The following is a 23371-nucleotide window of genomic DNA, read 5'->3' as shown; positions in this document are numbered from 1 at the left end:
TTTTTTCCTGCGGAGCAGCCAGGAAGTGGCACCAGCAGACCTATGAGTGGGAGATTTTCTTTTTTCTTTCTCCAATTGGTAGAGGAAAGGAGTTGGCCGTTAAGGGTTAGAGTTCGTCCCTATTCATTTTTTTCGAGGGTCCTTTGTTTCTCACTCCTCGTCTCATATAGCATGTAACTTGGACAGTCCTGCTTGTCGGGCCCTTCTTGTGTCCTTGGGACTTGAATTTGATCTTGATTGTCCTTGCAGAGGCCACTTTTTGAACCAATCGGGGGATTCTGTTACTTTTATCTCAGAAGGTGGCTTCTTCGGTTGCTATCATTTCACTAAGTGGAGTGTCCAGAGTTGGCGACTTTCATGCAAGGAGCCATTCTTGATCTCGCATGCATAAGGTGGTGCGTCCTCATCCATTTTTATTGCCTAAAGTGGTGTCTATTTTTCACTTGAATCAGAACAGTGTCTCGCCGATTATTTCTCCTAATCCACAGTCGGCAGGAGAAAGATGGCTATTCTAGAGGTAGTTCAGACGCTCAGGGTCTACTTGAGTTGTCGACACAAGTCAGGAATCCTGCTTTGTGTTGCCACAAGAGCCCAGGAAGGGCAGGCGGCACCCAGGTTGAATATTTAGCAGTGGATCTGCCAGTTTATCAATGATGCCTATGGTTTTAATAGCAAACCCCCCCCCCCTTTTTTTTTTCTGGTGAAAGATTCTCAACCAGGTGTAGGGGAGTATCTTGGGCCATCCATCATCGGGTGTAAGTGGCCCAGGCATACAAGACCACTATTTGGTCTTGGGTTTATACATTTTACAGAATTTTTACCAGGTCGATGTCGGTCATGTAGAAGATACTGCGCCTCGGCGTATTACAAATAGCAGAGTAGGTCCTTCTTTGGCGCCAGTTTCTATGATGGTGTCTCCCTCCCCTCAAGGATATTGCTTTGGGACTTCCCAAGTATATATTATAATAACCAGCTCTGTGTCTTGTGATTTCCTATAAAGAAAATAGGATTTTTTTCCTACAGCTTACCTGTAAAATCCTTTTCTTGGAGTACATCACAGGACACAGAGGTCCCGCCCCTCTTTTGTGAATTTATTGCTTGGTACAAAAGGAAGGGGAATATAGGGGAGGACTTCCTGTTTGATCCATCAGTGTCCATTCACCTATAGGTGGCATATAACCCATGTAGTTATTGTAATAACCAGATTTTATAAGGTTGTTTTGAGGTCCAAGCCTTTTTTTATTTTTTTACAGTGTCTGTGTCATTTGCAGCCTTGTCAGTGTCATTTGCAGCCTTGCATCCTTGTCAGTGTCATTTTTATTATTATTATTAATATTATTAATATAATATTATTGCATCCTTGCATCTTTGTCAGTGTCATTTGCAGCCTTGCAGCGTCCATCTGCAGCCTCCTCCGTGTAATTTCTAGCCTTGCCCAGGCTGCAATTAAACTGCAGTGACCTGTCAGTGTCACTGCAGTTTGAAAATGGCACCGCCGAGATTCACAGAGCCGGTCTTATGTATCTCGGCTCCTCTCGTATCGGAGCGGAGGAGTGAGCACCACTGATAGCTATACATAGCCCAGTGTGCTCGGCTATCCTCGGGTAGTTCCGCTCAGTCACGCCCAGTCCCACCCTATGATGGAAATAACACAGGGACTGGGTGTGACTGTGAGCAGAGCCGAGCGCCGCCCATATGCATACATAGCCGAGTGTACTTGGCTAGGTTCAGATAGCTCCGCTCACAGTGACGCCTAGTCCCTGTGTTATGTCCATTGTAGGGCGGAACTGGGCGTGACTGAGCGGAAATAGTTGAGTACACTCGGCTATGTATAGATATCAGCAGCGCTCGCTCCTCTGCTCACAATCAGCGGGGGATCGGCGCATAACACTGATTTTAAGGGGAAAAAAGTGCATGTTATATGCCGATAAATACGGTATGTCTCCCCTTTTTTTAATTTTTTTTAATATGAAACAACAACACATTTGAGATGCTAATGTGTATAATAATTGTGTGTGTGTGTCAATTAGTGTGTGTAACATCTGCCTTGAAAGCAAGCGTTCAGGCAAAGTTGAAGTTTCATATATGAGCTCCATGGTTTTTGTTTTGCAAATTTCAATGTCCTGTGCATTAAAATGAATTGAAGATTTGTTTTTTTTCATTTTTCCCCAGAGTGTTCAGCCTGATTCTTCTTCCCCTAGACATGTAAGTATATTTATATAACTGGACTGATAATGCAGTTAACTGTTAATTGTATAAATGGTGATATTAACTAACTTTCTCCAAAGTAATAACGTCTCACTAGGTGTTTTCTATCCTTTGGTATTTTAGGGCCATAACCGTATCATAGCCTATAGTAGGCCTGTTTACTTCTGTGCCTGTTGTGGCCTTATTTGGTTATTGGATTATGGAAGCAAAAACCTGTCAGCCACCAAATACAAGTTGTATGGAATGGCCTTTACCAATCCGCTTCTTCTCATATCTGCCAGGGATTTAATCATTGGTAAGTTCATTTTCTATGAATGCTAGTTTTAGTGAGTACACTATACCCAGCATTGTCATATAATTATAGTTTTGAGCAGCACTTACCTTCTATTCACTGTATATTATGTCATAAAAGTGGTGGTCTCTGCGCATAATCAAGCTTACTCCAGATTTCTGTGCAGGTTTTACATGCATGCCCAATCCAAGTGTTATTCATTGCCTACAGGCGTAGAATCTCTTCATAAAAAGGTTTCTGTAATCTCATGATTATAGCCCTGTGCCCCTGGAGCAGAGGCAGGGAGGTTTGGCTATGCAGGGAGCTCCCAGTTCAAATGCCATGCTGATATTGTCAAAAATATGAATGAACAAGGTTTCCTCATCGTACATCCCAGGACACGGGGTATCTTCATATCCATTACAATATGGTTTTGTTGCCACGTTTAGGTAATTGGCAAAAAAGACAGGAAAGCCTCCTCCTAGACATTGTTACTAGTCCTAGCCAAGCATGATTTCAGTGCCTTAGGTGATGATCATATCTGTGGAGCTTATGCACAAAAATGGCTAGCATCTCAATAATTCCATCTGTAATTGAGGGAAAGGCTCTTCAGATCCACTGCCTACAGCCTACTAGGCTCAGAGGAATGGTACCCAGGACATGTGGGGGGACAGCCTGTAATGTTGCCAGTGAGCATTGGACTCTGATAAGACCCTGTGCAATGATGCATTACCTTGAGGATCCAGCAGGGTGCTATACAGATCCAGGGCAGTGATTAAGGTATCAAGTCACTAAAGACCCTTGCGGTGTGGTCCGCTACATTTGGTGGAGATTGTACCTCCTTGGAGATCCTGTAATGTGGAATGGTGAGTGTTCTGATGGTAGTCTCTACCTAAACCCTTCCGCCCCATCTGCACTTGTGGGTTGGCTGAGGGACTGGCTTGTGAGCGCTTATTTTTATACTTTCACTGTGGAACACTCTGAATCTGCTTTCTAGGCTGCTAGAGCAATATATGGCAGTAGCAGTGTTAAGGCGTGGTCTGGGAAGCTCCTTGCACCAAATGCAGAAAGGGGAGCATTTCCTGCGCCCTCTGCATTCACAGCCAAGTTGGCCATGCCGGCCAGTGGCTTAACAAGTGGGATGGCGTGTCCTGGTGGTGCCCATTTTCGAACTTGCATGTGGCAGCAGCAGGACTGCTTTTTACAGAGTCTGTGGGACTAAAGATTGCAGCAAGTTCATTGGTCTGGAATACAATCTGAAACTACCACTTCCAAGTCCTTTGGTCCAAAGGTTACAGGATTTGTGTCATGGCATCCACCACAATATCCCAAATCCTTTTCAGGTAATTTAAATGTTTTGTGTACAGATTATGCTCATCCTGACAAAGTGTTTGTCCCACCTAAAAGGTTCACTTTGAGACTTTGAGAAATACACAATGGAAAGGGAGTTCATTAACCACTTGCCGGCCGCCGCACGATGTACGTCGACAGAATGGCACGGGCAGGCATATGGGCGTACCTGTACGTCCCTGCCTTCCCGCGGGTGGGGGGCCCGATCGGGCCCCCCCTCGGTGCCTGCGGCGGTCGGTATTCGTTCGGGAGCGATCCGGGATGAGGGGGCGGCCATTCATTCATGGCCACCCCCTCGCGATCGCTCCCGACGAATGAAAATGCTCCGTGACATCACTTCCTCTCCTGTAATGTAAACACAGGAGAGGAAGTGATGTAATCTCTCCTCCGTGTCGGTATTTTTCGTTCCGACACAGGAGAGAGGATCGGTGAGTTGCACCAACACGACACTACACAGTAGAACATGCCAGGCACACTCACACCCCCCCCGATCACCCCCCCCCCCCCAATTACCCCTGCCCCCCAGTCAGTGACACCAATGTCATTTTTTTTTTTTTTTGCATTGGTGTCATTTGTGACTGTAATAACTGTTAGGGCAGTTAGGGTTAGCCCCCTTTAGTTCTAAGGTACCCCCCTAACCCCCCCAATAAAGGTTTAACCCCGTGATCACCCCCCGTCGCCAGTGTCACTAAGGCTGGGTTCACATTGCAGCGGTTTATGAGAACGGATGTGATTCGCACTGCAGTGCAAATCACATCCGATCTCTGTGCGATTCGAGTTCAGCCATACAGATAGTATGGCTGAATTCGTGTCGCACCTGCCGCAAATTCGCACGGGACCCTTTTTTTGGTCCGCAGCAGAATCGGATCGCATGGGTGTTCACACCATGCGATCCGAGTTTGCAGATCGCACTGCGATATGCGAACTGATCTGGGGGTGTCATTAACATTTCACTGACACTCCCAGCAGTTCGCATAGGGCAATGTGAACTGCCGCCGGGAGGCATGCGTTGCGGGAACCCGCCGCGGATTCGTGGCGTTCCCACATCGCTCCAGTGTGAACCCAGCCTAATAAGCGATCGTTTTTCTGATCGCTGTATTAGTGTCACAGGTGACGCTAGTTAGGCAGGTAGGTATTTAGGTTCGCCGCAGCTTTTTATAGCGCCAGGGACCCCCATATACTACCGCATAAAGCCCCCTGATTGCCCCCTAGTTAACCCTTTCACCAGTGATCACCATATAACTGTTACAGGTGATGCTGGTTGGTTAGTTATTTTTTTATAGTTTCAGGGCACCCGCCATTTATTACCTAGTCTCACTAGTGTACCCCTAAATTTAGGGGTGTCTACTTTCCAAAATGGGGTCATTGGGGGGGGGGGGGGTTTGTGCCATCTTGGCATTTTATGGCCTTCAAAACTGTAACGCCCTTAGAAAGCCTGAAGGCGGTGCTTGGTTTTCGGGGCCCCGTACGCGGCTAGGCTCCCAAAAAGTCCCACATATGTGGTATCCCCGTACTCAGGAGAAGCAGCAGAATTTATTTTGGGGCGTCATTTCACATAAGCCCATGGCATGCGTGAGCAATATATCATTTAGTGACAACTTTGTGAACAAAAAAATAAAAAGGTTTGTAATTTCCCGCAACTTGTGGCAAAATATAAAATATTCCATGGACTCAACATGCCTCTCAGCAAATAGCTTGGGGTGTCTACTTTCTAAAATGGGGTCATTTGTGGGGGTTTTGTGCCATCTTGGCATTTTATGGCCTTCAAAACTGTAATAGGTAGTGAGGAGTGAAGTCAAATATTTACGCCCTTAGAAAACCTGAAGGCGGTTCTTGGTTTTCGGGCCCCGTACGCGTCTAGGCTCCCAAAAAGTCCCACATATGTGGTATCCCCGTACTCAGGAGAAGCAGCTGAATTTATTTTGGGGTGTCATTTCACATATGCCCATAGCATGTGTGAGCAATATATCATTTAGTGACAACTTTGTGTAAAAAAAAAAAAAAAAAAAAAAATTTTTTTTTTGTCATTCAATCGCTTGAGGCAAAAAAATAAAATATTCAATGGGCTCAACATGCCACTTATCAATTTCCTTAGGGGGTCTACTTTCCAAAATGGGGTCATTTGGGGGGGTTTTGTACTGCCCTGCCATTTTAGCACCTCAAGAAATGAGATAGGCAGTCGTAAACTAAAAGCTGCGTAAATTCCAGAAAACGTACCTTAGTTTGTAGATGTGACAACTTTTGCGCAAACCAATAAATATACAGTTATTGACTTTTTTTTTACCAAAGACATGTGGCTGAATACATTTTGGCCTAAATGTATGACTAAAATTGAGTTTATTGGATTTTTCTAATAACAAAAAGTAGAAAATATCATTTTTTTTCAAAATTTGCGGTCTTTTTACGTTTATATCGCAAAAAATAAAAATCGCAGAGGCAATCAAATACCATCAAAAGAAAGCTCTATTTATGGAGAGAAAAGGACGCAAATTTTGTTTGGGTACAACATTGCATGACCGCGCAATTACCAGTTAAAGCAGCGCAGTGCCAAATTGTAAAAAGACCTCTGGTCATTGACCAGCAAAATGGTCCGGTCTGAAAGTGGTTAAGAAATGAAGTATGCGTTCTGTGGGCTGTTGAAGTCCAGTTGGCCTCTTTTCATTTCCTGTTCTTACACTTTTGTGATAATTGGCCTGGTACCAATTTTGCGTTGTGTTTTTTTTTTTTTTTTAAGCACAATTTTTTATAATTTTTCTCTATGTATTGCATGCATTATTTTGTTTACATTTATCCATGGTAATTTTCAATGTGCTTCTGCTCCACAGTGTTCACGCTATGTTTCCCAGTTGTGTTTTTCATCGGTCTCTTGCCTCAGGTGAACACTTTCGTCATGTACCTGTGTGAACAAGTGGATATACATGTGTTTGGTGGAAACGGTGAGATCTGCTTTCTGCACTAGTTGTTAACATGGAACTTGGCATCCTCTTACTTTGGCTTTAGGCAATTTTCATAAATTCCTTTTTATAACATTGAGCACCTGGAGGTTATTCCTTACTACATGACTGTAACCTTAAGCTTTTACATAAAGTTTCCATTAACCCAGCTGCAAAAGACTTGTTTACATGCAGTGCTGTTTTAAATGGGAAGTGGGATTATTATGGTGGTTGATCTTGGAACTTTTATATACATTTAGGTCACTAAAAGTTGAATTGAACCCTCAGCGTTTTTTTTTAAACGTTCCCCATTGGTTATTTGTTAATTTTACCCTAGCGCTTGCCGTTAACTTTTAGGACAGCTGACTTGCTGTTTCTGTGCTACTTCCCTAAACGTCTAAAACTTTAACAGTGGGTGGTGCAGCTCTTAAATCTGTTAGCTTGGAAAAGGGAAATGGGAGGCACAGAGGAGTGCCTTGCCAGCCTAGGCTACTGGGCTGTGCGTTTGTGCTTGGGTGTAACTTAATTTTTTTGGCCAACTTTTTTTTTCTTCATAACATGGGGGACAAAAAATTCCTCCATGTGATGTTTTTATGATGGTTTCTGTTTCATGAGACAAACCGGGTCTAAAAGACCCAGAATGTATCTCCTGTGCTCCACTGAATGTATTGCATTGCAGGATCGCTTTGCAATGCATAATTTCCCAGCTATGCTAGCTGGGGACATTGAGAGGCTGACCTGGAATTGACGTCATACACATCACTTTCAGGGTCATAGCAAGAAGAGGAGAGCGGACCTCCCCCTAACCCACCCACTGGCGACTTCCATGTCGTTTCCAGGCCTGCAGATGGGCAAGTGGAGCCTGGGATACATACCTGGGCCCCCCCGCTGGGGGCATGTGTGAGCAATCGGGCAGCGGCCCAGCCATCTAAATGTATCCACCTAACAGGCAGACATATGCTTGCCAGTTTTACACACAATCCGGGAGGCTGCAGCCACCAGATTGTGTGCAAACTCCACTGCTGTATGGACATGGCAGCGTAAGGGTTGAAGCATAACTATACTGCATTAGAGCATCATAAACCAAAAATACTTTTTAATTCCTTTTTAATATTCAAAGTGACCCCCCCTCCCCCAAATCAATGTCTCCCATGCTTTATTTTGCTGAAAACTCACTGGAAAAACAACCCCCTAGCGTTTCTAGCAGTGGGCGTCTTGAGTAGGCAGATGAATTATGTAGCATTTGCTTCCTAGAATCCTTTTCCCCAATGCAGGCATACAGACAGGAGGGTTTGCTTAGCTGAGAAAACTCTCTGAAGACTTCTGGGGTGTATGACAATATTTGCCTAAGCTAGGAGAGACCATTAAGTAAGTTTCAATTTGTAAAAAAAGTAGATGTGATATGATATACTTTTATCTGTTTACTAATGCTAGCAGCATAAGGATTACAGTTATCAGCGTTTGAGAGAGCGAAGTTCCACTTTACAAACTTGTGTGAACCTAGTCTTCGCTAATAGGAAATAAAAACAAAGCAGAGCAGGGATCCCATTTCCTGCCTCATATAAAGTATTAGGATACAGCCTGCATGCGTTCATTAGGGAACTTGGAGACTTATGTAAAACACCTAAATGTATATCCTTTTTAGTTGAGCTAGAATGTAAATCTTTTAAATGACTTGAAGTAAAAAAAAATATATATTTTAAAATTAACAAACATGTTCTACGTACCTGCTCTATGGCCCCGATCCTCCTCTTCTGGGGTCCTTAGCGGCGATCTTTGCTCCTTCTCTTCTGCTTAGGACTACCATAGTTAGCTGCTGGCTATAGGGAGAGCCTAGTCTGTGCACTTCCAACCTGTGTGTGTATGGAGCTGCGCTCCATAGTTACACAGCGGTACTTAGGCCCGCTCCCCACTGCATCTGATTTGACAACACAGAGAGCCAATGGCTCCTGCTGCTGCTCGAGTGCTGTGAAAAGAGGGGAGAATAGATGCAGCCATGCAAAGCGCTGATCTTTTCACCCCTCTCTTCCCCTTCACACAGGTAAGGGGGAGTCAAGGAGCACGGAGAAACTGATTTTTTTTTTTTCCCCCATTAATGCAAACAATGCATTAAGGTAAACGGTTTTAGGTTTAGTGAGGTCTCTCATTTGCTGTGCGTTTGCATTATTTATTTTGCTAAGAATAAAATAACCTCTCAATGTTTCTATTTTCCAGCTACCACCAGCCTGCTTGCAGCACTTTACAGCTTTATCCGTAGCGTCGTGGCGGTAGCTTTACTTTATGGACTGTGTTATGGTGCTCTTAAGGTAAGCCTTTGCATATATTATACAGAATCCCCTTCTGCAATTAGTCACAATAAGGTGTATATATGTGTGTATGTATGTATGTATGTGTGTGTATCCTGTGAAACCAGTCCTTCCAGTGTCCAAACAAATCTATATAAAATTGCAGCGCTTGCAACTAATAGACAAAATGCATCTAAAGTCCATAAAGTACGGTGCTCCTCTAAATGTGCCAATAGGAGAAATGGCAACTCACTAGAAGCAGGTGCTGTCTCATTCAAGAGAACAGCCAACACACTGTGATCAACCCCATACTCCTGAGAAGTATGTCCACTGTATAGGCTTCCTTTGCCCAGTACCAGAACGATCCAAAATCCCTCAGCTCACCCAGTCACTTGTGAGACAGCAGTGTAGGGTGAACAGCATAATAATTTATTTGAAGAACAGACACAGGTTCTGGAGACATTTCCCCCTTCCTTGTTGGCATAGAGACACAGGGTGGGATAAACTTTACATCCAATCACATGAGCCACAGGTACATTCAAACTTATCAACACATCTATAAACACAAACCGGGCATGCAGCCAACAATAGGCACTGGAACATTTAACCTTTCAACAACTTTTTAAAACAGTAACTGGGCACACAGATCACTTCTTACATGGAGAGACCTGTTAAAGGAACTTCTCTCCTATGACTTGGGAATGCGTGCCTGCACACAGTTCATATGTCCAATGTAAGTGTTATAATCATAGTGTAGACAACCTGGCTGGTTCAGGGGTAAAATTAATGCTGAGTTTAGTGTGATTGTATTGAGTCTAAATAGTGTAGATCAGACTGGGCTTCTCAGGTCAACCTGTGCCCCCTAATAGACTTGCACATAAAAGGGGCCTGGGGAGCTGACAGTTTCCTGACCCCTCTTAGGTAAGCTGGGCTCCATGGGTCCACCCGCCCAAAGTGACTCTCGTCACAACACTTTTATGCAATTCAGTGCAGGTGTAATTGTTGGTGTATGTCTACGTCTGGTGTCTAATGTTTTCAACTCCTTAGAATCATGTGCAATGATATTCAAACCATAAGAAAGAAAAGTCTCATAGTGATTAGTAGGTATTCAATAGAATAGTGAAAGTTATCACTGTGATAGTGGCAAAGGTTATTATTTTTCCTTTTTTAAATGAATAATGAGGTGAATATAATCCGTAAAACAAACATGAGATCCACCCGGTAGTGTTGGTAAGAGTCAGAATAGACAGAAAATAGTGATCATAACAGTGTTCCCCTCCACCACCTCTTGGACACACACTCGCCAACTTTTATTGCTTATCTGTCTCAAGAAAGGCAAAATCTTTGGAACAACCTGGCCACAGGTATTTCAATTCAAGTAGCATTAAAACAGTCAGAGTGGCTCTTCTGTGCTTGATTTGACCCCTCCTCATGGTTTATAACAACTGTGTAGAGTCATAAACATAAGCTGTCGGCTTCCCCAGCACAACAGAGGCTCTCACTGCACTGATGGCCATGCTGTATGTGGATAACCTCTGCTCTGTAAGCTGAGACTGCACATGCTGTTAGTCTTCTTGACCAGTGGCGTGTTGACACTATGATGACTTTTTCAAGAGGGTAACCAGTTAGCTATTCAAATCCACTGTAGATCACCTTAGGAGTGCATTGTAAGATTGTGAATAAATGCTGACAAGTTTCTTGGTTGCTGAATCTGGCCGCTTTCTTTTCTCATGCGCTTGTGGCCCATCACTGTCATAAGAGGCTTTACTACAATTACAAGGCTAGAGCCCTACCAACAGGAAGCTGGGTGGTGTATTTATAGAATGCCTTTGGTTTTTGGGGCACAAGGGTGCTCTACAGGGGTTGAGACCTTAGGGTGCTTGCTAACTAGTGAAATAGGTGCTTTACAGTTTTTTGGGGGGTTTTTTTTCCCCACTACACAAGTGCACTTTAAAGTTTGAACTCTGGAACTACACCACAGAATTGCATGATAATTGCTGGTCTTGCTGAAATTAGTAGTTTCATAGTTAGTAAGGTTGAATAAAGACACCAGTCCATCCAGTTCAACCTGAGTGAGTATCTACATTTGTCCCTGTACATTGCACACTCACATCAGTCCCTACCCTCAAGGACCCACAATCCAAGGTCCTCATTCATATACTATGGACAATTTTGGACAGAGGCCAATTAACCTACCTGCATGTCTTTGGATTGTGGGAGGAAACCGGAGTACCCGGAGGAAACCTACGCAGGCACAGGGAGAACATGCAAACTCCAGGCAGGTAGTGTCGTGGTTGGGATTTGAACCAGCAACCCTTCTTACTGCTAGGTGAGAGTGCTAACCACTACACCACTGTGCCACCCTAGTAGTTTGTTGTTTTTTGTTTTGTTTTTTCTACCCTGATCTAGAAGAAGGCAATTTGTTTTAAATATGTAGATATGTGAATTACGCTACAGTAACAATACAATTAGCTGCTAGCACAAAATGGTAAAAACTCAAAATTAAATATGAAGGTGCTACACTTAGAATTTACAAAACCTAATATCAATAATATGATATAAAATATTGTGAAATATATGTGTATGACTCTGTGTGTAAAGTTTTTTCACCTAATGTGAGATTCTGACAAAAAATTTGCAACAAAATGTTTTCTTTTCAATTGACTATTTTGTTCTTTCTCATGATCAGGATCCTTGGGATGCCCCGCATGTTCCTGTGTTGTTTTCTATTTTCTGTGGTGTGTTAGTTGCCGTTTCTTACCATCTCAGCAGACAAAGCAGTGATCCCTCTGTCCTCATGTGAGTTATTGAATGAAGAAGAATATGCACAGCTGTAAAATAACATGCCAGGAATTCCAAAACTTAGCAATGTGTAAACTGCTTAACCAACTAATACCACACATTTTAGAATAAGATAACCCGGAGCCTAAAGTAAAAGAAAACCCTAAGTAGAACTATTCCTAAAATTGTTCCCTTCCACTCCTCCCGCCTTCCCTAATCTGTAAAAAAAAAAAAGATTTTATGTAATTATTTTTCCTCTACTCCAGTATGATCACATGATCCTGCAGCTATGTGTAAGGGACCATTTAGCACCTGTAAATTCCGGGAGCCGTGACGTAACCCATATGCTCCCATGGCCCAGCTGTTCTTGGCGCTTCCACCTCTCCCCTACCTCAGTCGCTCACTGACTCTGGATCCAGAGCTGTGGGATATAATGTGACAGGATCAGAGCAGATTAGTTTTCAAATTGATCTACATGCAGTTTGTTTGATCTTGTGCGATAGCTGTACTCATGGCAGCAACTTCCCTACGAGAACAAATTTGGTGGTTTCTTACGTCATTGGTTACATAGTAGGTGAGGTTGGAAAAAAGACACAAGTCTATCAAGTCCAACCTCTGTGTTTGATTATATGTCAGTATTACTTTGTATATCCCTGTATGTTGCATTTGTTCAGTTGCTCATCGAATAGTTTTTTAAAACTATCGATGCTCCCCGCTGAAACCACCCCCTATTGAAAGGAATTCCACATGCTTGCCGCTCTTACAGTAAGGAACCCTCTACGTAGTTTAGGGTTAACCTCTTTTCTTCTAATTTCAATGAGTTGCCACGTGTCTTGTTAAACACCTTTCCGCTAAAGTTTTATCCCTATTGTGGGGTCACCAGTACGGTATTTATAAATTGAAATCCTATCCCCTCTCAAGCGTCTCTTCTTCAGAGAGAATAAGTTCAGTGCTCGGAACCTTGCTTTTAACCTTTCCTAATAACTAACATCCTCCAGACCCTTTATTCGCTTTGTTGCCCTTCTTTGTACTCTCATCATTTCCAGTACATTCTTCCTGAGGACTGGTGCCCAGGATAGGTGTGGCCGGACCAGAGTCTTGTAGAGTAGGAGAATTGTCGTTTTATCCCTGGAGTTGATCCCCTTTTTAATGCATGCCAGTTTTCTGTTTGCTTTGTTAGCAGCAGCTTGGCATTGCATGCCATTTCTGAGCCTATCATCTACTAGGACCCTCAGGTCCTTTTCCATCCTAGATTTCCCCAGAGGTTCTCCACCCAGTGTATAGATTGCATTCATATTTTTGCCACCCAAATGCATTATTTTACATTTTCCTACATTAAACCTCATTTGCCAAGAAGTTGCCCACCCCATTTGTTCAGATCTTTTTGCAAGGTTTCCACATCCTGCGGAGACGTTATTGCCCTGCTTAGTATCGTCTGCAAATACAGAGATTTAACCTTTTACCCCATCCTCCAGGTCATTTATGAACAAAGTAAATAGGATTGGTCCCAGCACAGAACCCTGGGGGACCCCACTACCCACCTCTAGCCATTCCGAATACGCCCCATTTATCACCACCCTCTATATTCGCCCTTGTAGCCAGTTTTCAATCCATGAATCCATATGGTCCATGCCAATGGACCTTATTTTGTACAGTAAACATTTATGGGGAACCGTCAAATGCTTTTGCAATATCCACGTCTATGGGCCTTCCTTTATCTAGATGACAACTCACCTCCTCATAGAAGGTTAATAGATTGGTTTGTCAAGAACGTTTCTTCTGCTAATAACGTTTTCATTACTAAAATCTTGTATATAGTCCCTTATCCCCCTCCCAAGAGCTCTGTCAAATGCCAGAGTCTTGACACGCAGTAGAGGCTTTGCCAATTTACATTTAAGATCAAAAGGACGCCTAGGGGTTTAATCTCAACCTTGTTGGAGGTGTACGAGACCTGTGCAAAGCCTGGGCTTATAATCCAAGGGATTTTATAGGAGTTAACTTAAGGCTTAAAGTTATTGTAAAGTCAGGTTTTATATCATAATACATTAAGATAAAAAGCCTTCTGTGTGTAGCAGCCCCCAATACTTGAGCCCCATCACTAACCAGTGATGATCATGAGTCCCTAGGCCATCTGGGACTCTCCCTCCTGACTGACTGACAGACGTAGCAGCAGAGCCATTGGCTCCCACTGCTGTCAATCAAAGTCAGCCAATCAGGAGAGAGAGGGGGTGGGCTGAACTGCAGCTCCATGTCTGTATGGACACACGGAGCTGCCGCTTGGCTCAGGTGCCCCCTTAGCAAGCTGTTTGCTGTGGGGGCACTCGACAGGAGGGAGGGGCCAGGGCCAGGTAAGAGGGACCTGAGAAAAGGTGGATCACTGCACAGGTCAGAAAGGTATATAACATGACCTTATAATCACTTTAAGCAGGGTATACATGCTGGTTGAATGTAAAAAAAAAAAACAGACCCCTGCATCAACACAAGCAGCGTTGATTGATCTTTCGCATTGTGTCTTTGTGTTCTGATGGCTTTTCCAGCATGACCGTCCAAAAGAAGCCGCATTCTGTTGAACAGACACCGGTACACACATACCCAAATTCAGTCAATTCTTGCTGAAGCGGGACAATTTGCAGTCTGTGTATATCCTGCGTAACGCAGTTTCTTACATGTACCACAAGGTACCAGAACTTCAGCACTCATGTTGCCCTAGGCAGTTTTAGACTAGGGTAATTGACTTCTGTTCTTGTTTTTTAAATACCAATTTAATATGATTATTAGGAAGCAGAGACATGTGAGCATGGTTAAAATATGTACTGTAGGACATTGGCATAAAAGTGTTTGGAACATGAAAGGATATATGTGTTCATGTATTGAAAATAAGTATGTTATATATTGAATGTTGTGCAATGTGACTGTTAGGGTATGCAATTATATATCTAGGTAGATTGCCAGATTCCAGTGGGCACATACAGCTACTGGTGGAGAGGGGCAGCTTTTGTAAAATGAAAGAAGGCCGCCTACTTTAAGTATGCCTAGTTTCTAGGGTAGGTAAGATTTTAGGGGTTGCAGTGCTGTGTGGTCAGCACCACAAGATGGTGTCCTGTTACAGGTTACAAAAAGATAAGACCATCTCTGCATGCAGCTATAACTGCTGCAATCAGACCTATTTATAAATGCCAGTCTTGAACTATGCAGAACACTAGAAGTAGTTATTACACATTTCTGTTTTTGGATTAAGGCTCACTTTTTTTCCCACCCCCATGTACACACAGCTGTTTCACCAAGCATATAATACAGTTGGGTCTGGAGTCTATGTTGCATGCTGGACATTTTTTGATATGAAAGAACATATGATGTAAACTCAACCTTTCATGAGAGAATTATGGGGGCTGCTATTTTTTTTTTACCCCTCCTTCTGAAGAGGCTAGTTTCCTGGCTATTTTGTCCTTTTGGGGTCAACGGACAAGTACAAAGTTAAGGACTTTTGTTTTTTTCTTTGACTTTCCTGATCTGCATACTGCAATCGGAGGAAATTGGCCAACATCGTAGCCAGGCAACTTGCATTTTCAGTAAGAATGGCAGTTCTAATGCTTTTCTCATGATGTTTTCTGTACTAACCCTTTTTTGGTTTGTTTAGCTCACTGGTGCAATCAAAAATTTTTCCAAATAATGAGGATAAAAACCCAGAGGACCCTCTGTCAGAAGTGAAGGACCCCCTTCCAGAGAAGCTGAGGAATTCTGTTGTAAGTGTACTGTAATATTTAAAGCTTGTGGTTGTACTTTTTTATTGGGTGTTGGCAGATTTGTGATTTTGCAAAATATAGTACCTTTTTTTTCTTCGTTTCTGTTATAGAATTTTGTAAATCTTTATTTTTGGAAAATTAAGAAAAAAAATTGGGTTTCAAAGTTTTTTTGTTTTTTCTTTTACATACTGTCAGTAATGCAGCACAGCATCATCATACAATCAGGTGATCAGGACACTGGAAAAAATATATATATTATACATTTTTTCTTTTATTTTTTATCAATACATTTTTGTACTTCCCCGGAGACGTGATCAGGATTGATTGCTTACACCAATGAATTTCATTGGTATAAGCAACCATTTTTACTGAATGAAACTGATTATTTCAGTGAGCATTTTTGTGATTAGCTGTGATTGTCCACAGCTAATCACATGGTAAAAATGGACTGTGATTGGCCTGGGTTGTACCATGTGATCTGTATGACCAATCACAGCCAGCAACACCGTTGTACGCAGTGGATGGTATGAAAGAAATCTATCCATTGTTTACAACTGTCCTGTGATTGGCTGTGATTGGTCACAGCGATCACATGGTACAGGCAGTGAGCCGGTACAGCGATCTGCCATAGCCCCTATCTGATGTGTGGCTACATTTTGGGAGGACATCATTTGACTTCCATCCGGAATGGCAAAAGTCCCGCCCTGCCCTCATTTTGCAATAGGCCATGCTGGAAGTGGTTAATGAGCAAATACTCTTGTTTTACTCTTTTGATTCAGATTTTTTGTTTTTTGAGACAAAGTACATCTAAGTGGAAAACTTGTCAATCATACATGTGGTTTTAAAAAAAACTCTAGTGAATGTGGTACCTGCAGTCATTTGCAGAATGCGCTTGGATACAACATTTGATACTTCAGCTTCTAGTACATTTCTCACAATGATCTCCATTTTACAACATGTTTCTTGTTCTTGCTGGTATGTGATAGTATTCTGTTCAGTACAATCGAATTCCAATGCATGTTTTTCTTTCCTAGAATGAGAGACTGCAGTCTGATCTGGTTGTCTGCATAGTGATTGCAGTTTTATATTTTGCTATTCATGTCAGCACTGTGTTTACAGCATTACAGGTAAGACTGGTGTATTCTCTTCAAATTGAATGATTTGTAACTGCTAGTTTACTAGTGGTATTAAAGAATATTCCACTCAAACTTCCTACCTAAAATATCAACATAATTATGTACTTTACAATATTTTTTCCAGCCTGTTCTGAGTTACGTTCTCTATGCAGTAGTTGGTTCAGTTGGTTTTCTAACTCACTACGTTCTACCACAAGTACGCAAGCAACTTCCCTGGCACTGCTTCTCTCACCCGCTGCTAAAAACTAAGGAATATTACCAATTTGAAGTTCGAAGTAAGTGAAGTTAGGTATTTCTTTTAAAGATGTTTCTTGTTGCATAGTTTGAACATTCTGATTTTGTTCCAGTTTAGACAATTTTTAGCTATGCTATACTGTATAGTTCAAATGTTGAGTTTGTCACTATTCCATAGCATCAACTTATTAAAGGGAACTCCATACACAGACCATTTTTTAAAATATTTTAAAGTGGTATTTAACCCAAAAGCAAACATTTAATGTTGCGGCTTACCAACTCTTAAATGTGATTGCTATATTCACATTGGCGATTAAGGCCATTGCAAATTTTATCAGCAGAATTCTTTGTTTACAGCTGCGGATGATAGCAGCTTGGTGCAGCTGCCGGCCTCATTATAGTGACATGTCCCTGGTGGCCCCAGCTATTTGTGGTTCTTTGCACAGCCATAGCGATTACCTGTTGTGATCACTCCCATATGCACATAGAGTGCATACAGCAGTGATCACTGCAAGTAATTGATAACTGGGCAATGATCCACGAATAGCTGATTATACTGAACAGGGCCTGCAGCTGCACTTGGCCACTTTCATCCGCAGCTGTAAACCAGATTTCTGGCACTACAGTTCACACCACCCTTAATCTGCCAATGTGAATGTGACCTTAATTTTCTTTTTTAGGCTCTTTCCTTTATATTCACCTTGTGATCCAGCCAGTAAGGCACATGTGGAGCAAGGCATTTTGCCTTGTCTATGCAGTAGGGCTGTGTTGTACTAGCTGCCTTCGATTATATGTGAGAACCCCAGCAAGGCTTCTCAAGATAAGCTGTGCGTGGCAGCCGGATTGAAAGCAATTAGAAGCTGCCATTTCTCGCAGCTGATCGCGTCCACTTGAATGTAATCATTCATAAGGCGATATTATGCGAGTGATTGACTTTGGACGTAGGATGCACCCTACATTGTTGCAATAACAAAATTACAGATGGTTCCTCTTTTCATATACATTGATGAATGAAGACTTGTTTTTATTGGTCACTAAGTAGGAAGTATTCCATTCATTAAAGTGGCTGTAAGCCATAACATATATAACCAATGAAGTGACTGTCCTCTGGTAGGAGGATTTGTTTCATCTCCGTGTATCACCTCTGTTTTTAACCTAAGTTCTACTTGTTTAGCTGCAGTCTTCTCTAAATGCGTTAAGAGTCCAGACCTTTTAAAGCTTGTCTGAGATTTCAGAAAACGGGACGGAGAGCTGTAATTACACTCTCCAAAGCTCCGTATGAAAAGCTTAGAGCTGTTAGGAGGGACACCCCCCATTTCATCCAGCACCCAGGAACAGAGCTTAGGCTGTCAATCTGCTAAGTTCCATCCCCTGTCGCCTTTTTCTTTCTTGGTGTCAGGGAAACTTGTTACAAGTGATCCATGATGGCAAAGAAGCGAAGCAGCAGACAGAAATGACACTTGGTGCTCATAACTGAGACAAGTACATACTACAGAGGAATGTGCTTTGTTCGTATGTCTGAAGTTTACAACCACTTTAAGTTTTTCATGGTTTGGGTGACCTAAAAGTGTTTAAAGAAACTGAAGAGGAAGAAAATGTATGTGTTGCACCTAGCAACCACTTGAATGTCTGCTTTAATTTTCTCTGAAATTTTGACTGACTGTTTTTCATTCTGAGCTCAATGTTTTTTCCCCAAGATGCTGCTCACATGATGTGGTTCGAGAAGGCTCACGTTTGGCTGCTTTTTGTAGAGAAGAATATTATTTATCCTTTGATAGTTCTCAATGAACTGAGCAACGGTGCCAAGGAAATAGGCAGTCCTAAGAAATTGGGGGCTGAGTGAGTATATTTCAATTCTTCTTCCCTTTTTTTCTCCCCCCCCCCCCCAAGGTATCACTAGGATTGTACCTTTTAATATAAGCCTTTTATCTTACCTTAAAAAAAAATTCAGAACTAAACTCTTTCCAGGAACTTATTGACATTTTATGATAAGTAATTTTAAACTTCACATTTTATCCCACTTTTGAAGGTTTAATTGTTAAGGGCTACCCAGGGATTTAGCTGGTAAGCTGTAAAGCTGGCAGCAAATAGACGATGGAGATATTCCCTGCCATGTCACTGCACTTTTGCAAGGGGCATGCTGTAGGGTGAAGAATGCCTCCACAGTCTATACTTCACTGTCGGCTTTGACTAATTTCGGGCTGGATAACTCGGCGGTTCAAACGCTCCAAACATTCCTGAGCGTACTATGCAGATACCCATTGGCCCCTCTTGCCCGTACATCCCAGGAGCTTGTGAGTGATGTGGGATAAAGGAAAGATGACTAGGATCAGTGCACCAGAACATGTAGACCTGCCACAGCAGCTTCCATGTACTCCATGAGCAAACTGCTTCTGTTCAATAGACTACCAACCCCCCTGTACTGTGCCTTCTTGACACCACCCCACCCTCCAAATGTTCCCTACCGATCCCTGTACACTGCTCTACTTACACGGGCCAGAACTCAGAGTGGACAACCAGGCTAGCAGTGAGACCATCCTGACCTGGAACTGTTAGAGCAAGCAAAAAAGATGTGGCACCCTGGTTATGTTTGATCTCTTCCATGTTGTTCAGGTTGCCTACCCTACCTTATGCCAATAAAAATAGCATCCAAATGAACCACTTTTAAAAAAATTTTGTTATGTTGCTTTTGGGTCTTATAAATGGACTATTCAATTTAGTGTCTCTGTAGAAATAATCAAGGTTTTAATATTGACCCTATTTTTATATCAGGCCTTCAGTGTCTTACTGCCAGCTAATTTTTTTGTCTTGTATTTAAGGAATAGTTTTTAAAAGCTGATGACATAAGGGCTGCTTAAAAAGTTAAGCAGTACAGCTGTTAACGTGGAAGTAAACTTCCATCTTTTGCTTTTACCTATAGGTAAGACTATAAGGCTTACCTATAGGTAGTGTAAATATATCCTAAATGGGCACCTTTTATGGAGATATTTAGTGTACATGCAGCCAGTGACATCACTGGTGCATGCACTCTAAAGGAACGGCACTCCATGCCGTAAACGGCAGCTCCCACATGCATGCGCAGGAGTGAAGTCATCATGGCTCAGGCTAGTCATAGAGCCGGAATCTGCAAACCTGGGAGCCAGACGGGTGAAGATGACAGCGCCTGCAGTGCTAACATCTCGGCACTGGAAGAGCTTTATTTTAAGATAAGTATAACATAACGTGCTAGTATGAGATGCATGCTAGCATATTATGCTTTACCTTGCAGGTACAAGAAAAAATTGCCCAGCGGTTTACAACAGCTTACAGATCCTAATTGCTTCTTAACCAGCACACCTGCCTGGCTTGCCCAAAGTCAAAAAGGGTTTTCAAGGCTTCAGCTCTAGATTTCCTTGCATCACACTAATCCCCGCGTTCTTAACCCCATGGCTGCTTACAGTATACCTATTTAAAATAGAACTAAAGTTCTGCTCTGATACACTTAGCAGATGTTTTACTGCAGAAGAGACATGTAATAAAACATACCCTTCTCTTATATTCACCGACTGACACAGCTCCTCTCTGTAACTAAATGGGTTGTATAGCCTGCTATTAGGAGAAACTAGGCAAAATTGTTACACAATACACAGAACATTAATCCCGCCCCAGGGGGGCGGGCCCCGTGCTATCAACCCTTCCCACTGCTCCTAGCAGCTTCAGTTTTTATTTTGCCTAGCAAGGAGAATGACCTAGGAAACCCTGCGGGCCTCTCGGTCCATATTTTTACTGCAGATTTGCTGCTTTTTGCGCAACATGAGAGATCCTGAGATCTTCTATCAACTGCCGGGTGGGTGAAAGGCTGGTTAATGAAATCCTTGTAGTCTCCCCAGTCCGGCCATTGAGCGTGAGCAGGCCGCAGCAGCTATGGCTCGGCAGGCCACGACATACCTCATGCTCCAGAGGTGGTCGGTGAGCTTCAATGCTCCGAGGTATACATATGACCGGACTACTGATGTCTGGATCACAGTATACCGGGCCAGTAACCTTCCCTGTAACTGCGCAGGAGTTGGCTACCACGGAATGTCTCCCAGCTTCTCAGGACTGGTAAGTACGGCTCTCCCTGCTTCGGTGGGGGGGAGCAGCTGGGCATTCCCTGGGGGGTCGATTCGGGGGGGCCACCTCACCTCATCTTCTCTCCAAAGTCCTCATCACCCCTCCTTCTCCCCTCTGAGGGGGTTGTCTGCATGCGCTGCGGGCGGTGTGTGTGGGTTGCTGTTTCTCACCTGTGGGGTTCTGTGTGGTTGCTGTTCAGTCCTGGTCCAGGTCTGGGGGTCCAAAAAGGCAGTTTTTGTGGAGGATCTGTGTCAGCAGGCAGTTCGTTTTTTTTTTTTTGCCCTTTTCACCTTCATCTTGGATTTGGGAAAGCTATAGATTTCCCTGGGGAGCTTCAGCAGCCATTTTCCCTGGGATTCCTATTGATTACATTGGCAGCCATTTTGTGAAAGCCAAAATGCTTTCTTCACCGCTGGCCTCTTGTGACAGCTTGCAATGTGCTTTCTTTTGTCACTTCCTGTATTCCCTGTGTGCGAGGGACACTGGATGGCTGTGTGGAACCCTGAAGCTGTTCTGCAGACCGTTGCACCGCTGTTAGAACTGCTGCTGCTGACAGTTTTTTTTTTTTTTTCTCCTCTCTGCATCTGGGAGCCTCCTAGGGACTACAGGCACTGTTGGCATTCATAGAATGCCCCAGGGTGGTGAGTCTAGCGCTAAGCACCCCCCCTCCCCACCACCCTACGTGGCGGCAGCAGTAGGGTGGGACCTTCACTGTCCTAAGTCCCCTTGCAGGTGGCAGACATTATAGGGTCAGGATGGCTTCAGAAACTGGTATTTCTTCCCCTGAAATCAAGACTATAGCAACCGGGTCACCTGCGGTTAGTGCGGTGCGCATGGACACTCTGACGGCGTTCCTGGACTCCTATGTTGCTAAGATAGAGGCGGCAAGTGGCAGGAAAGGTGCATGTAAGAGGCCCCTGCCCCCCCCCCCCCATCCTCTATGGCAAGCTCTGATGCAGACTCGGGCCCTGCTGCAGCTGGAGACCCCTGCTCTGACCTATCAGACGTGGCTGACCAGGACCATTCGGACAGTGAAGATGATTCCCCATCCGGGTCCGGGCTCGACAAGGCGCTTGTTGGAACACTTATCACAGCTGTGCGTGATACCCTGAAGATTCAGGAACCAGCAGATTCCTCTGCTGATGTACCGGTCCCTTTTGAGTCCCACAAGCCAGCACGTTCACCTAAGGTGTTCCTATATTTGACTTATTTTGACAAATTCATCTACAGGGAATGGGGTCGCCCGCAACGGACCTTTTCGGTCCCCAAAAAATTGCCGGTGCGTTACCCCTTTGAGGAAAGCCTTCTCAAAAAATGGTCGGCTCCTCTGGTCGTGGACCCCCCTGTGTCTAGGTTAAATAAAGTAACCACGATCCTGGTTGAGGGGGCTCCTGCATTCAAGGATCCCACGGATGGGAAGGCTGAAGCAGTGGCTCGTTCCTTGTTTGACGGTTGTGGTGTCAGCCGTGCGACCTGTACTGGCATCCGCACTGGTGTTGCAGACACTGACTGAGTGGGCAAAACGTTTGCACCGCGAATTGGGAGAGCAGAATGCCTCCCCTGGCTGCGTGGAGTTAGCAGACCAACTAGTGCATGGCCTTAAGTACGTTTGTGACGCGGCCCTGGATACTCTCAATCTGTTATCCAGGGCCTCAGTGTCAGCCGTGGTTCTGAGGCGCCTTATTTGGCTGAAATGCTGGTCCACTGACCAGACATCCAAGAAAGCCCTGACGGATCTTCCCTTCCTTGGCGACCGGCTCTTTTGGAGCCTCGTTGGACTCCCACAGGCCAGGAAGGCTAAGGAGCTACGCCGCAGGAAAGGGCCCTCCTTTTCCGCTCACAAGCGCCTTTTTCGTCCGCCCGGTGCTTCGGCAAAACAGCCCGACAGGACGCCCACGGACGGTCAGAAGCGTCCCTGGAACCGCAAGCCTAACAAGCCTGCGAACAAGAGTGCTACCGCATGAAGGTCTGCCCCCACCCACATCTCGGGTGGGGGGGTCGCCTTCGGGAGTTTGCAGCACATTGGACCTCCCAGTTATTCAACCAATGGGTCTGCGACCTGATTTCTACAGGCTACGATAGAGTTTTTCTCTTGGCCGCCAAACAGATTCTTCCCCTCCAGCATACCCGTGACCCCGGTTTGCCGGGAGGCCCTGTTGGGGGCAGTGAGGGACTTGCTGAATCAGGGGGTGATCGTACCAGTTCTAGAATCAGAACGCTTCCAGGGGTTCTACTCCAATCTGTCTGTGGTTCCCAAGAAAGAAGGGGTATGTCCAATCTTGGACTTGAAAGCCCTCAATCACTTGCAGAGGTTCAGATTGGAATCTGTTCGCTCAGT

General features: G+C 43.9%; 1 protein-coding gene across 10 annotated transcripts in view; it reads left to right on the top strand.

The window, feature by feature from the left end:
• Positions 1-23371, top strand: part of PCNX1 (pecanex 1) — a 244693-nt gene that overhangs the window by 129223 nt on the left and 92099 nt on the right. For all 10 annotated transcript variants that reach the window (XM_077464610.1, XM_077464612.1, XM_077464611.1 and 7 more), the window contains 9 exons: positions 2173-2205; positions 2332-2503; positions 6655-6765; positions 8977-9068; positions 11737-11846; positions 15466-15571; positions 16606-16698; positions 16832-16982; positions 18639-18780. In XM_077464610.1, the coding sequence (XP_077320736.1) occupies positions 2173-2205; positions 2332-2503; positions 6655-6765; positions 8977-9068; positions 11737-11846; positions 15466-15571; positions 16606-16698; positions 16832-16982; positions 18639-18780 (1010 nt within the window). The remainder of the gene's footprint in view (positions 1-2172; positions 2206-2331; positions 2504-6654; positions 6766-8976; positions 9069-11736; positions 11847-15465; positions 15572-16605; positions 16699-16831; positions 16983-18638; positions 18781-23371) is intronic.

Source organism: Lithobates pipiens, unplaced genomic scaffold (assembly GCF_037356315.1).
Source record: "Lithobates pipiens isolate NorthernLeopardFrog02 unplaced genomic scaffold, aLitPip1_a1.2 Scaffold_30, whole genome shotgun sequence".
NCBI classification, from domain to species: domain Eukaryota; kingdom Metazoa; phylum Chordata; class Amphibia; order Anura; family Ranidae; genus Lithobates; species Lithobates pipiens.
Note: the sequence above shows the minus strand (reverse complement) of the source record. Positions and strands in the feature narration are given on the sequence as shown.